We start from the raw sequence: 13157 nt of genomic DNA, 5'->3' as shown, positions 1-13157 counted from the left end.
AAATTATTATTAAGTTTCCCACGTTGCTGCTGGGAATTACAATGTGCAGGGGTTAAGTGTTCTGCAACTAACGAAAAGGTCGGTAGTTTGAATCCACCAGCCACTCCTTGGAAACCCTATGGGCCAGTTCTACTCTGTCCTATAGGGTCACTATGAGTTGGAACTGACTTGATGGCAACGGGTTTGGGTTTTGTTGTTGTTGTTTTCAAGGCATAAATACAACTAAATGGCTCACAAGGTTGTCGGACCATACCTCACCTGGAACGGAGAGGGTATTAAGAGATTTGGTTAAAAATGTTTCTTCCTGCTCCAAGAAAACAAAAGGTTATTGTTGTTGTTGTTCTTTGATCAATAAAGTTATTATCCATACAACAGAGTAACAGTATGTGTCTGAAAACGACTGCTGAGACTGCAGTCTGGACAGTTTAACAGAAAGCCATGCTATTTTGGCATACCCACCCACCCACTGCCCTCGAGTTGATTCTGACTCACAGGGATCCTAGAGGGCAGAGCAGAACTGGCCCATAGGGTTTCTAAGGCTGTGATCTTTACAGAAGCACACTGGACTGCCACATCTTTCTCTCTCACAGCAGCTGGTGGGTCTGACCTTTTGGTTAGCAGCTGAGTACCTAACCACTATGCCACCAGGGCTCCTCAATTTTAGCATAGTAAAATGTAATAAAGTATACCATGGGTCTGAAATCGAGTGTCCCTGAAGTAGGGAGGGAGCCTGCTAGCTCCACCAACCCCTTCTTCCCGATAATCATTATTTGCTGTGTTGGGTAAAGATTATGATTCAAACAGCTACTAAAATTTAACAGACAAGGAAAAAGTAACCAGTAGAAAGACTACTAGGTTAATTTGTAGAGAAATGATAGGCATGCATAGTTTCTTTTAAAGCAACGGCCTTTATTTTCAGGATCTGCATACTAACAAGAATTGAAAAAGTGGTACAAGTGTTTTTTGGAATTTATTTATATTTAAAAGGAACTGTTGACAAAGGTTGATCAGAAACAATCTGAACAAGTGGGAACATTCAGTTAATACTATTGAAACACTACTAACGAAATTCCAGGACATATGGTCTCAGACACAATAAAACCTCTTAGATGCTGTCACTGATACGGAAACCGACTGCTTCTTAATTTCCTAAACACACGGCGGTATAATGAACAAGATTCAAGCACTTCCGTTCTTCTGTGAATATATAAAAATTAAAATACCAATTAAAAAACTAATATATCTTCTCTTTAAATGTTTCTTACAGATACAATTTCAATATTTTCTTTCATCAGTGGCTTGGTTTAAGAGACTTCCATTCACAAGGCAAACAACACTCCATCCAAAGGGAACCGAGAGCCTATAGGCTCATAGTGCAAATAAAGAGCTCAGGACTGCAGCAACAGACATTTCTAACATACAAAACAGATAAAAATTCTTAGAAGGTACATGCAAAAAGCTCTATTAAGCAGATGGTCACAGAACTAGAACATTTGATCACTTTACTGGTGATGTCAATGGAACTCGAGCTGTTTCCAAACTCAAACGCTCAACTTGAACTCTCATCTTAGGCTTTGTATTTGGCTTTTCCAGTTTCATTAAGGACACAGACGTGCTAGAAAATAAAAATCCAGAAATTCACATTAGAAAAGTGCATTCTGAAATGAACGGCAAGAATAGCATTTTACGTATCTTGGAAGAATGGTACTGTGCTGCAGGGGTTCTTCATAAGCAGAGAGGGGTACTCATTTTGTTCTCTAGGCCATGACTTCGGGGGTGGGGGTAGGGGAAGCGTGTCTTCTGAAAACTAAGTAGTGGTTTGTCCCCTTAGTTTGATAGGTTTTTTTGTCTCAATATTTAATTTTGAGTAACAAAGCAGGGAATTTTAAGTACATCAAAGTAGGGGCTAGGCCAGGACAGGAACCATTCCCAAAGCCAACTCTTCAGACAGGGATTGGACTGAACGATGGGTTGGGGAGGGATGCTGGTGAGGAGTGAGCTTCTTGGATCAGGTGGACACTTGAGACTATGTGGGCATCTCCTCTCTGGAGGGGAGATGATAGGGTGGAAGGGGTTAGAAACTGGTGAAATGGACATGAAAAGAAAGAGGGGAGGGAGGGAGCGGGCTGTCTCATTAGAGGGAGAGCAATTGGGAGTATGTAGCAAGGTATATATAAGTTTTTGTGTGAGAGGCTGACTTGATTTCTAAACTTTCACTTAAAGCACAATAAAAATTATAAAAAAAAAAGAGGCTAGGGTAAGGAGTAAAAAAAGATTGAGTCAAAACTGCTTTAGACTGTACTGTTGGCGTGGTCTTCGTAATTTCCCTCCGCCATGTTCAGAAACGTATGCGTGGAACTCCTGCCCCAGAATAGGATGGTGGTGTTTGAAGGAGACTAAGTTAAGAGACTTAAGCTAGTTTCATTTCTTACTTATAACCGCATTTATCATGTGAGATAATAATGGGATAGTTACTCTATACTAAAGCTGTTCAACTGTTTCAGCCAGCAAGGAGTGTCACCCTAGCCTGGCCAAGTTCCAGCGCTAAGGACAACTGTACTTGACTACGGCTTTATGTGACTAATGGGAACCATCAGTCTGTTCAAATTATGAGGTGCTGGGAAGAGAAAACAATTCTTCTCTTTCCTAAATGTTTCTGTGGGTTTTGAAAAATGAGAGTTAAAAAACAGAGCGTTACTTACATTCAAATCCCTGAAGTATTCATTATAGTCAAGGGCATATCCTACAACAAACTTGTCTGGAATTTCAAATCCAACAACTGAAAGGAATCACAAGTCATCATTTTAGGTACAGAAACATCACTTTCAATCGAATACTTGCAAATGTGCCTTCCCTACAAATATTCTTTAAAGGCACTAAACCGTGTCACATAAAACCTGTTTAAAGATGGTTAAACGATTGACAGAAAGTAATTCACTTACAGTCTGGTCTATAGCCAACGCTTCGGGGAGTCCTTTTCACCAGCAAGCTGTTAATTACAAAATGTGACATGAGACATATGGAGACACTCCAGGGCATTAGAAAAGGGAACGCTAGTCTTGCCAAACACTGTTTCATCTGCATTTAGCATAAGATGGTCAGCTTTAATGTGCTCAAAGACAGACCAGGAAATGGAGAGCTGAATCACGGAGGATCACTGGGGATCACTGGCGAAGGGGCAGCAGTGAGCTCACGCTACAGACGAGGTCCCCCGATTGCATTCCACCTGCAGCACGGCATCGGGTTCTGCTAGCTGCACCCTGATAGTAACAGCTTCCGCAGAAGGGCGGCTAATCAGCAGGATGGATGTGTGCGGGCTGCCAGTGGGCAAGGATAAACAGGTAAGGGCTCTGGGTCCCCATCCTTGGAAATACAATCCCCAAAGCACAAATGCATGTGGGTGGTGAGCACCCCCTTTCATCCACACTTCTCATACCTGCTTGCCAACAGGAACTTTAGGCTAAAAAATAACTAGCAGGCCAAAGGAGCCAGGTATTTCTTTTCTGAGAGCAAAAGATGCAGGTGGAATGAGCCAACTCTACCAAAATTTTGTTAACTTAAACGCTGCCTGTGGGAAATTTTCAGCCAATTTAAAAAAAAAAAAAAGCTGTAGAAGGTGCTTTGAAAGCCTTTACATATGTTAAGGACAGGTCTTGATGAAGCGTAAAATTTGCTATCTTCCCGCGTAAGTATATTTAAAGAGCTAGGAAGGGTCTGATGTGATTCTCAACCTCGGTGGCAAATCAGAGTCATCTGGAGAGTTTTAAAAAACAAAACCAAGCCGGAGTGCTCAGGGCACATCCCTGACCAACTCTATCAGGCTCTCTGGTGGTGAAACACAGACACATGTTTGTATTTTTTTAATCCCCGGTGAGTCCAGTGTACAGTTAAGAGTTGTGAACCACTGGCCTAAGTCTTAAACCCTAAGAGAGCATCTAATTAAGTCCCTCATGATTTCCAATAATTAGATACAAGCTACACTTGAACTCAACTTCCATTTGGAAACAGGCATTCCCTGGGTTACAAACAAGTTACGGCCGAGTCTGTTCCCGGCTGCGTCTCTGAGTCGAACTTGTAGTCAAAGTTGGAACATGTGCATACAGTTCTTATTTAGCCTTCCTTTACTGCAAGAAATGCGGCTCTGGTGGTGCAGTGGTTAAGAGCTACGGCTGCTAACCAAAAGGTGGACAATTCAAATCCACCAGCTGCTCCTTGGAAACCCTATGGGGCAGTTCTACTCTGTCCTACAGGGTCGCTATGAGTCGGAATCACCTGAACACAACGCTTTTTTGGTTTTTTTTTTTTTTTTGCTCAAGAAAAGGCTCGAAGCCTTTTCAATGATTTAAAGGTTGCGTGTGCAGCAAGTGACGGTGACTGTCATGAAGAATTTGCTGCAAGTAGGGGTTGGTTCAATCATTTCAAAGTGAGGGCAAATTTAAAAAAAAAAAACCAAAAAACTTACCTGACATTAAAGGGCAAGCAGGAACGTAAGTCAGACATTTGTAACTGGGGACTTACTGTAAACCAAATACATCACAGCAAAAAAAAACCTTCCCTCCACTTGAAGTCACTCACGAACATTCTAGAAAAGGTTATCACTCAACAGCACAAGCTGTACTAAGAAACAGTTTAGGGGAATGCAACACCTCATGTGCACACAGATCTGAGTGTTTTAACAAAGCTCTATCTGTAAGGCATGCTTTCAGCTGGTTTTTGAAGCGATTTTGGTACTTTAAATGGGTAGCTACTCCCAAGATATGCAAATGGCCAATAAGCACCTGAAAAGATGCTGAACATCACTGGCCATTGGAGAAATACAAATCAAAACCACAGTAAGATTCCACATCACATCCAGTAGGATAACTATTATCAGAAAAACAGAAAATAACGAGCGTTGGTAAGGATATAGAAAAACTGGAATGCTGATAAAAAAAATTGGAACACTGATACATTACTGGTGGGACTGCAAAATGGTGCAGCCACTGTGAAAACGAGCTGGTGGCTCAGCAAGTTAAACACAGAATTGCCATCTGACTCAGCAATTCACTCCTAGGTATATAGTCAAGTGAGCTGAAAACAGATGTTCAAACGAAACTTGTACCTGAATGTTCACAGCAGCATCATACACAACAGCCAAAAGGCGGAAACAACCCAAATCTCCACCAACCGATGACTGGGTAAACAAAATTCGGTACACCCATAAAATGTAATGCAGACACAAAAAGGAATGAAGTCCCGATATATGCTACGACATAGCTAAACCTTAAAAACATTACGCTGCGTGCAGTCAGTCAGTGACAAAAGGACAAATACTGTAGGATTCCATTTATAGGAAATATCCAGAATAGGCAAATCCAGACAGAAAGCAGGTTGCCAGGGGCTGGGGAGGGACTTGCATTAACTATAGTACATTATCACAACCAGGAAACTGACATCGATACGATCCACCAACCATATTCAGGTCTCACCAGATTTACATGCACTCATTTCTGTGTATATTTAGTTCTATGCAATTTTATCACATGTAATTGAAGAACTGTATTTCATCACATGTATCACGTGTAACCACCACCACAAGATACAGAGCTGCTGTTCCATCACCGCAACTCTCCCTCTTGCATCCCTTTAATAGTTACATCCACCCACCACCCCCCCCAACCCCTGGCAACCACTAGACTGTTCTCCATTTCTATAATTCTGTCATTTTAAGAACGTTGTATAAAGGGTCAGCAGTTCGAATCCGCCAGGTGCTCCTTGGAAACTCTATGGGGCAGTTCTACTCCGTCCTGTAGGGTCGCTATGAGTTGGAATCGACTCGACAGCACTGGGTCTGGGTTTGTAGAAAGGAAATCATATGGTATGTAACCTTCCGAGACGGGCTTTTGTCAGCACAATTTCCTCGAGGTCCATCCAAGACGTTGCATCAATAGTTTGTTCCTTTTGACTGCTGAGTAGTAGTCCCTGGTATAGATGTACCTCAGTTTAACCATTCACTTGCTAAAGGAATCTGGGCTGTTTCCAGGTTTTGGCTATTATGAACATTCATATCATAGGTTTTTGTTTTTTTAACAGCCATTAGTTTTCATTTCTCTGAGATAAAAGCCCAGGAATGTAACTGCTGGGTCATATGGTAGTTCAAGGTTTAGTTTTTGTGAAAAACTGACAAACTCTTCCAGACTGGCTGTATCATGTCACATTTCCATCAGTTAATAGCTGTTTAGTTAACTTACCCATGGTCACCTGGATTTTCTCCTATACTTTCTTCTACAAGTTTTACAGTTTTGCATCTTATAATTAGGTCTATCTTCCACTTTGAGTTAATTTTTGCATAAAGTTTAAGATCTGTTTCTGGGTACATTTTTTCTGCATATGAATGTCCAATGGTTCCAGCACCATTTGTTGAAAAAACTATTCTTTATCCATTGCCTTTGTTCCATTGTCAAGAATCAGCGGACTACATATGCATGGGTCTATTTGTGGGCTATTACGATCCACTGGGAGAGCCCTGGCGGCACAGTGATTAAAGCGCTCAGCTCCTAACCAAAAGGTCAGCAGTTCAAACCCACCAGCCGCTCTGCAGGAGAGATGTGGCAGTCTGCTTCTGTAAAGATTTACAGGCTTGGAAGCCCTATGGGGTACTTCTACTCTGTCCTACAGGGTCACTAGGAGTTGGAATGGACTCAATAGCAATGAGTTTGGTCCACTGATCTTTATATCTCTTCTTCCATCACCATCATGCAACTCTGATGACTACAGCGGTCTACTGAGTCTTAAGCTTGGGTAGTGTCAGTCCTCCCAACTTGATTCTTTCTCTTCAATATTCTAGGCCTTTTGCCTTATAAACTTTAGAATTAATTTGTCAATATCCATAAAATAGCTTGTTGGGATTTTGAATGGAATTGCAATGAATTTAGACTAAACTGGGGAGAGTTACAGCCAGCAACAAAAAATAACTCTTGCATGAGACAGTCTATCTCATCCCACAGCACATTCCAGGAACGAGGCACAAAGGAATAGTCAGAGGACTATGCCACAGTAGGTTGACAATTAACATCCTAGAGAGCATGTAGAGAAATAACAAGTGCACTGACTGGTCCTTTATACACCTTCATGCCTGTCTCAAATCCATTTTCAAGTAAAAACTCACCAAAGCTATCCTTGCGCCAGCTATCAGAAAAGCTCACACGGACAAACTGCTGACCTACGACTCATTTAGCAGGCTGACTCCAATTCAAACATGCTCAACAGATACTCAGATCCTTTAAAAGGGGTTTATAAAACCCAGGTAATCATTTAGGAAGAAAATAAAAGTTGCATTCCCAATTGGGCAAATCACCAACTGGGCAAAGATTTAAACATAAAAAATGAAATTGTAAAAGTCTAAAAATACACCCCGGGAATGTTACCCTATCCAAAACTTAAGGTAGTGAAACAAGAACCCTAAGGCAGGTTGCCTGGGCTCAAATCTCACCTCTACTGCTTACTAGCTCTGTGCCTTTGGGCAATTCTCTATGCCTCAGTATCCTTATCTGTAAAATGGGAATAACAGTGCTATCTCAGAGTTATTGGGGGAAAGAAGCTATAATTAGGGATAAACACAGGTAGAACTAATGAAGTAAAAGTCAACAGTACAGGTAGGGCCAGGATGTGAGGCTGGCTTAGAAGAAAAGAAGGGGCCCTGTAAAACTACAACCCTGATACAAGACAAGGTGAACATACAGCACTATGCATCACTCAATTCCAGGAGCTTCAGATCTTTAAGGTCCACCCCTTGCCAACCTCCTGACCCCTTCACCCCCCACGTTTTTGGGATCCTTGGTATCAATGCTTTTTTATTATTGCAAAGATCTACAGAAAACAACATTTGCCTGGCCTCCATTTTGCAAGCAGGCCTGAAATCCTCTGCCATGCTACCCAGGACAAGCTGATACAGACAGCATGCTAAAGGAGCAAATGCTAGTATCAGGCAAGGAGGTGACTGCAGTGAAGGACTTTATGACAGAACTATTTACAAAGGATGTTTACGGAGTCTTATTTGAGATTACATTATCTTTTGAAGATAGAACCTGAGCCAAGAAACATTTGCCCTTAGAAGAGAGCAGTCATTTACTCCTCCTCTTTCAAATGAAGAAAATATCCTATGTCAAAATGTCACACGTACCTCGCAACCTTGATCATCTGTGGGTTATACTGCCTGACCAACGAAAGCAGGGTCTGCATTGTTTTGCCAGTGTCAATTATATCCTGAAAAATAAGAAAAGACATTTAAATGGTACACAACACCAGAGAGCTTTAAATTCAGGGTCACTGTATAGACACATCAAAGCCACATCTAACTAGACTACCGCCATTTATTCTGCACAGTAATTCTCACCAACATTCATACACTGAGATAAGTCTGGAATCTGGAAATCCTCTGGGCCTCAGCAAATAGTAGGAATGCCAGTTCCCAGGACTGGATTTTGTAGACACAAAGAGGTCAATGACAGCAAACTTGAATATACACATGCAAGTATATACATGCACTTTTTTTTACAGTTATGATGCTGCCCTGTTACAAAAGATACTTTAGATTTTCTCCCCTATAAATTCAAGACAGTGGTTCTTTCCCCTCAACTCTCCAATGAAGGTAGGTTAACAGACCACTCTTCGAAAAGCCATGTCATACCATTAAAAAAAAAAACCCAGTCTCTTGCTGAGTCAATTCCAACTCATAGCAACCCTATAGGATAGAGTAGAACTGCCCCACTGGGCTTCCAAGGAGCGCCTGGTGAATTCAAAGTGCCGACCTTTTAAGCAGCTGAGTGCTTAACCACTGTGACACCAGGGCTCTTGAAAGGTACCCTACTAACTTCAAATTAATAAGGCTTTACTATATAAAACGACTTTACATGAAAATGAATCTTAGCTATTCAGTCAAAAGTAGGACATCATTCAAATCAAACCTATCTCTTACAGGGAAAAGATTTCTTAAACGATAATTCTAATGCTCTTTCATGGAAATAGTCTTTAAAGATGGTACAGCACAGTGCTTCCCCAAGTGAGGTCTATGAGTCACCCAACTATCAGGGTTGGATTTATGAAAAATACAGATTTCCGGGCTGTGGTAGGCAGAATTCTGAGATGGGCCCCAAGATTCCTGCCCCCGGTTATACATACCTGGGATAATCCCTTCCCTTGAGTGTCGGGACCCGTGAATATGACGAGCTAGCTACTCCCTTGATGAGGTTATGTTATATAAGGCTATCTTGGTGACTGGAAAGAGATTCTCCTGCAGGTTTTTTTTTTAAGATATATTTTTACATTTACACGTGTATGTACAGGCCTCTATTACATATCTTCAGTGTCTCGAACAGTGCTCAACATATAGTAGGCCTTAGGAAATATATGCCTTCCTGTCCCCTCCTGCCTTCTTGCCTTTTCCCCTGGGCTGGTGTGCCCCTTTAGTCTCGTTTTGTTTTATGGGCCTGTGTAATCTTTGGCTAAAGGGTGAACGTCAGGAGTGACTTCAGTATTGAGTTAAATGGGTGTCTGTCTGTCTGGGGGCCATACTCTCAGGGTTCTCCTGTAGGTTTGGAAGAAGCAGGCTGCAATGTTAAAAGAGGGCCAAGTGCTAGGACCTGAGCTGGAACCATGGCTAGCAGCCAGCAAGAAAACGGGAACCTCAGTTCTACGACTGTAAGGAATTGAATTCCGCGAACGGTGGAAAGAAGCTTTGATGAGGCCATTGCAGCCCCAGCCACCAGCTTGACTTAAGACTGGTGGTGTTATCTGCCACTGAGTCAGCCCACTTATGGTGACCCCACACACAACAGACAAAAAGCTGCCCGGTCCTGTGCCATTCCCATGATCATCATTGTGATCCACAGGGTTTTTGTTGGCCGATTTGTGGAAGCAGATCGTCAGGCCTTTCTTCCTAGTTTGTTTTAGTTCAGAAGCACTGCTGAAACCTATTCAGCCTCAAAGCAACACCAAGCGTCCACTTACAGATCAGTGGTGGCTGTACCTGAGATGCGCTGGCTAGGAATCAAGCCGGGCCTCCTACATGGAAGGTGAGAACTCTACCACTGAGCCACCACTACTCCTTCACACCCAGTAGGGTGGTTATCATCAAGAACACAGAAAATAACAACTGTTGGCAAGGATATGGAGAAATTAGAACCCTTGTATGGTAGTTCTTCAAAAAGTTAAACACAGAATTATCATATAACACATCAACTGAACTCCTAGATACAGACGCAAAAGAACTCCAAAAACTTATACACAAATGTTCCTAACGGCACTCTTTGCAACAGCTAAAAGATAGAAGCAACCCAAATGTCTATCAACTGATGAATGAATAAACAAAACGTGGTATACCCATAACACAGCCATAAAGAGGAATGAAGTCCTGATACATGCTACAACATGGATGAAACTTAAAAACACTGTGCTAAGTGAAAAAGAAGCCAGAAACAAAAAGCCACATATTGTACTTTTAAGTATATGAAACACCTATAATAAAAACCAAACCCACTGCCGTCAAATCGATTCCGACTCATAACAACCCTATAATTTTTTTTTTTTTTCTGTATTAGTGACAGAAAGCATACTATGGTTGCTAGAGGCTTGAGGAGGGGAGAATTGAGTGTAAGGCATTTTCCTTGTGGGACGATGAGAATGTTCTGGAACTAGATGGTAATGATGGTTGCACAGTGTTTTAAATGTACTAAACGCGACTGAATTGTACACTTTAAAATGATTTTGTTATATAAATTTTATATCAATTAAGTAAATAAAGGTGAAATAAAGACAAAGAAAAAAATTTCGAACAAAAAAAAGAGACTGGTAGGAAATACACCAAAAATTTTCCATTATCCAGTAAAAAAAAATTAAATATTCTTTACAAAAAAGTCTCACTCCTTTATCACACAAGGCCACCATTAGAATTAACGACTGTGAGGATGGCACAGGACAGCGCAGTGTTTCATTCAGTTGTACACAGGGTCGCTAGGAGTTGGTACTGACTCAACGGCATCTAACAACAACAAAAACCATTAGAATTGATGAAGAGGAATTTCTTTCCCTGGTTTACCTTTTGAACGGTGCATACTAAGTTAGAAAACCATCAACACTATATGAAAAGTAAATGCAGAACTTACTTCAACGATCAGGACGTTCTAGAAGACAAAAAAAGAAATGAAAATTAGTTCAATGAGTCAGTGTTTCCAATTATAAGTCAAATCACATCATAAAAGACCCTAAGGAATTATGCAAAATTCTTGTTTTAAGATACTTTACTGTATCAAACACTGTTTTAAACAAGTGGGCCATCTGTTGGAATTTGGAACTCTTTAATACTGAAAATTTCATTGCAATGGAATTTTTAAAAATAAAATTTGACCCATATGTTCATTTTTTAAAGGTTTTCATTACTTAAACTGGCGGTCTAATCTTAGACAAGTTATGAAATTTCTCTGGGCCTCAGTTTCCCATGTGTAAAAAAAGAAACTAGTTGGTCTCAAACTCTAACATTCTAAGAACTGTGGTTTATACAGTAACTCCAAGATCATGCAGTTACTCACCATATAGAATCCATCCAAAATTCGTTTTCTATTGGGCTGAAATTGATCTGCATTTTCTGAATTTGTCCACATTCTTGGGCTAAACTAAAAAAAGATACTAATGCTTCCTCCCACCGTAAGCCTTCACCCTAAACTGTGTATCTCAGAATTTTACAGCTGGAAAGATCCATCCAAAATTACCTCCAAAGTAGAGAAGTGTCCTATTTGTTGTTATGCCACTTTTAGGAATAAGGCAGCATTTTGCATACTGGTTATAATCGTTGCCCAAAGAGTCATGCTGTGTTTTTCATTTGTTGTTCTAATACAACAAATACAGTTTTGTTGTATTTGATACAGTTTGATAACTATAGCATTAGAATTTTAATATTCTATATATTCTTCTGAAGTCCGAGTGGTGCTATAGTTAAGAGCTCAGCTGCTAACCAAAAGGCTGGCAGCTCGAATCCCCCAGGCGCTCCTTGGAAACCGTATCAGGGCAGTTCTACTCTGTCCTATATGGTTGCTGTGAGTTGGAATCAACTCAACAGCACACAACAACAAACTATGTATAAAAGGCTAACTAAATCAAACCCAAGCCCATTGTTATCAGGTCGACTCGACAGCAACAGGTTGGGTTTATATATTCTCCTAAGCCAGTGGTTACCAAGGCATGGCATATAAAATGGGACTCAGGATAGGGGGAGAAAATAATAAAACATAACAACAAAAAAAGGCGGGGGGAGGGGGCAATCCAAAGGCACACAACAAATGAGGAATATAATGAAGTACGATCATCACACCCAATTTTTATGAGGCCACCGTCAATTTTAATAAGACTGCAAATACATTAAAACACTGAAAAAAGCCATGTAACTGTTCGGATGAATCCCAGTACACTGCAAGGAGTGAAGATATTGGAGTTAAACATTTTTTGGCTTAGATTGTAGCTCTGCCACCTAACAGGTGTATGGCTTTTTCTCATCTACATCCAGGGATGATAATACCTTCTTCATAGAACAGCCACAAGGATGAAATGAGATGATACTCCGTATTTTTATGCAAATCACACACACTTCTACATATGTTTGCCAGCCGCGCCCCTCCCCCATTTCTGTAAGCCTGCTCACTACATGTTTTTTTTTACAGCAACATGTGGAAGGGGATTGTCATGGTGGTGCTTGAGAGGGTGCAAGTTGGGGAGGGCTCAGCCGGCAAATGAACACAGAGGGCGCGTGTTATTTGTGTAAAAAATATGGTAGTAATGCAGTAACAGATGCTTAAGAAGTTAGGTCCCCTCCTTTCCTCATATCACCATTCATTTATTCCTTTTCAAAAGACACTGAAAGTTAAATCTTTAGATAACTGGATATTATCAATTAATGGACCAACAATTATTTCACCACCTACTATGTGCCTCTCAATCTTTCTCTACCGTAGTATACCTCAAGGGTGACTCAGCCGAATTGGTGACTGTGGCTCCCTGCAGCAGTGAACCACACCATGTGATGGGGTTCTACTTTGGAAACAAAGCATGGAATTAGGAGACAGGAAAACTGAATCCCAGTCTAAGTTCTGTTATTAAGTAGCTGCACTGCCTTACAAATGTACACAGAG

General features: G+C 41.0%; 1 protein-coding gene across 2 annotated transcripts in view; it reads right to left on the bottom strand.

Annotated features, from left to right (window-relative positions):
• Nucleotides 1–888: 888 nt before the first annotated feature.
• HPRT1 (hypoxanthine phosphoribosyltransferase 1) overlaps nt 889–13157 on the bottom strand; it is a 29127-nt gene continuing 16858 nt past the window's right edge. For both annotated transcript variants that reach the window (XM_064277601.1, XM_023539951.2), the window contains exons 5-9: nt 11142–11159; nt 8162–8244; nt 2943–2989; nt 2703–2779; nt 889–1615 (exon numbers count right to left, since the gene is read on the bottom strand). In XM_064277601.1, the coding sequence (XP_064133671.1) occupies nt 1568–1615; nt 2703–2779; nt 2943–2989; nt 8162–8244; nt 11142–11159 (273 nt within the window). In that variant the 3' untranslated portion in view covers nt 889–1567. The remainder of the gene's footprint in view (nt 1616–2702; nt 2780–2942; nt 2990–8161; nt 8245–11141; nt 11160–13157) is intronic.

Source organism: Loxodonta africana, chromosome X (assembly GCF_030014295.1).
Source record: "Loxodonta africana isolate mLoxAfr1 chromosome X, mLoxAfr1.hap2, whole genome shotgun sequence".
Taxonomy (NCBI): domain Eukaryota; kingdom Metazoa; phylum Chordata; class Mammalia; order Proboscidea; family Elephantidae; genus Loxodonta; species Loxodonta africana.
The sequence above is the reverse complement of the archived record's forward strand: the minus strand, read 5'-3'. Positions and strand labels throughout refer to the sequence as shown.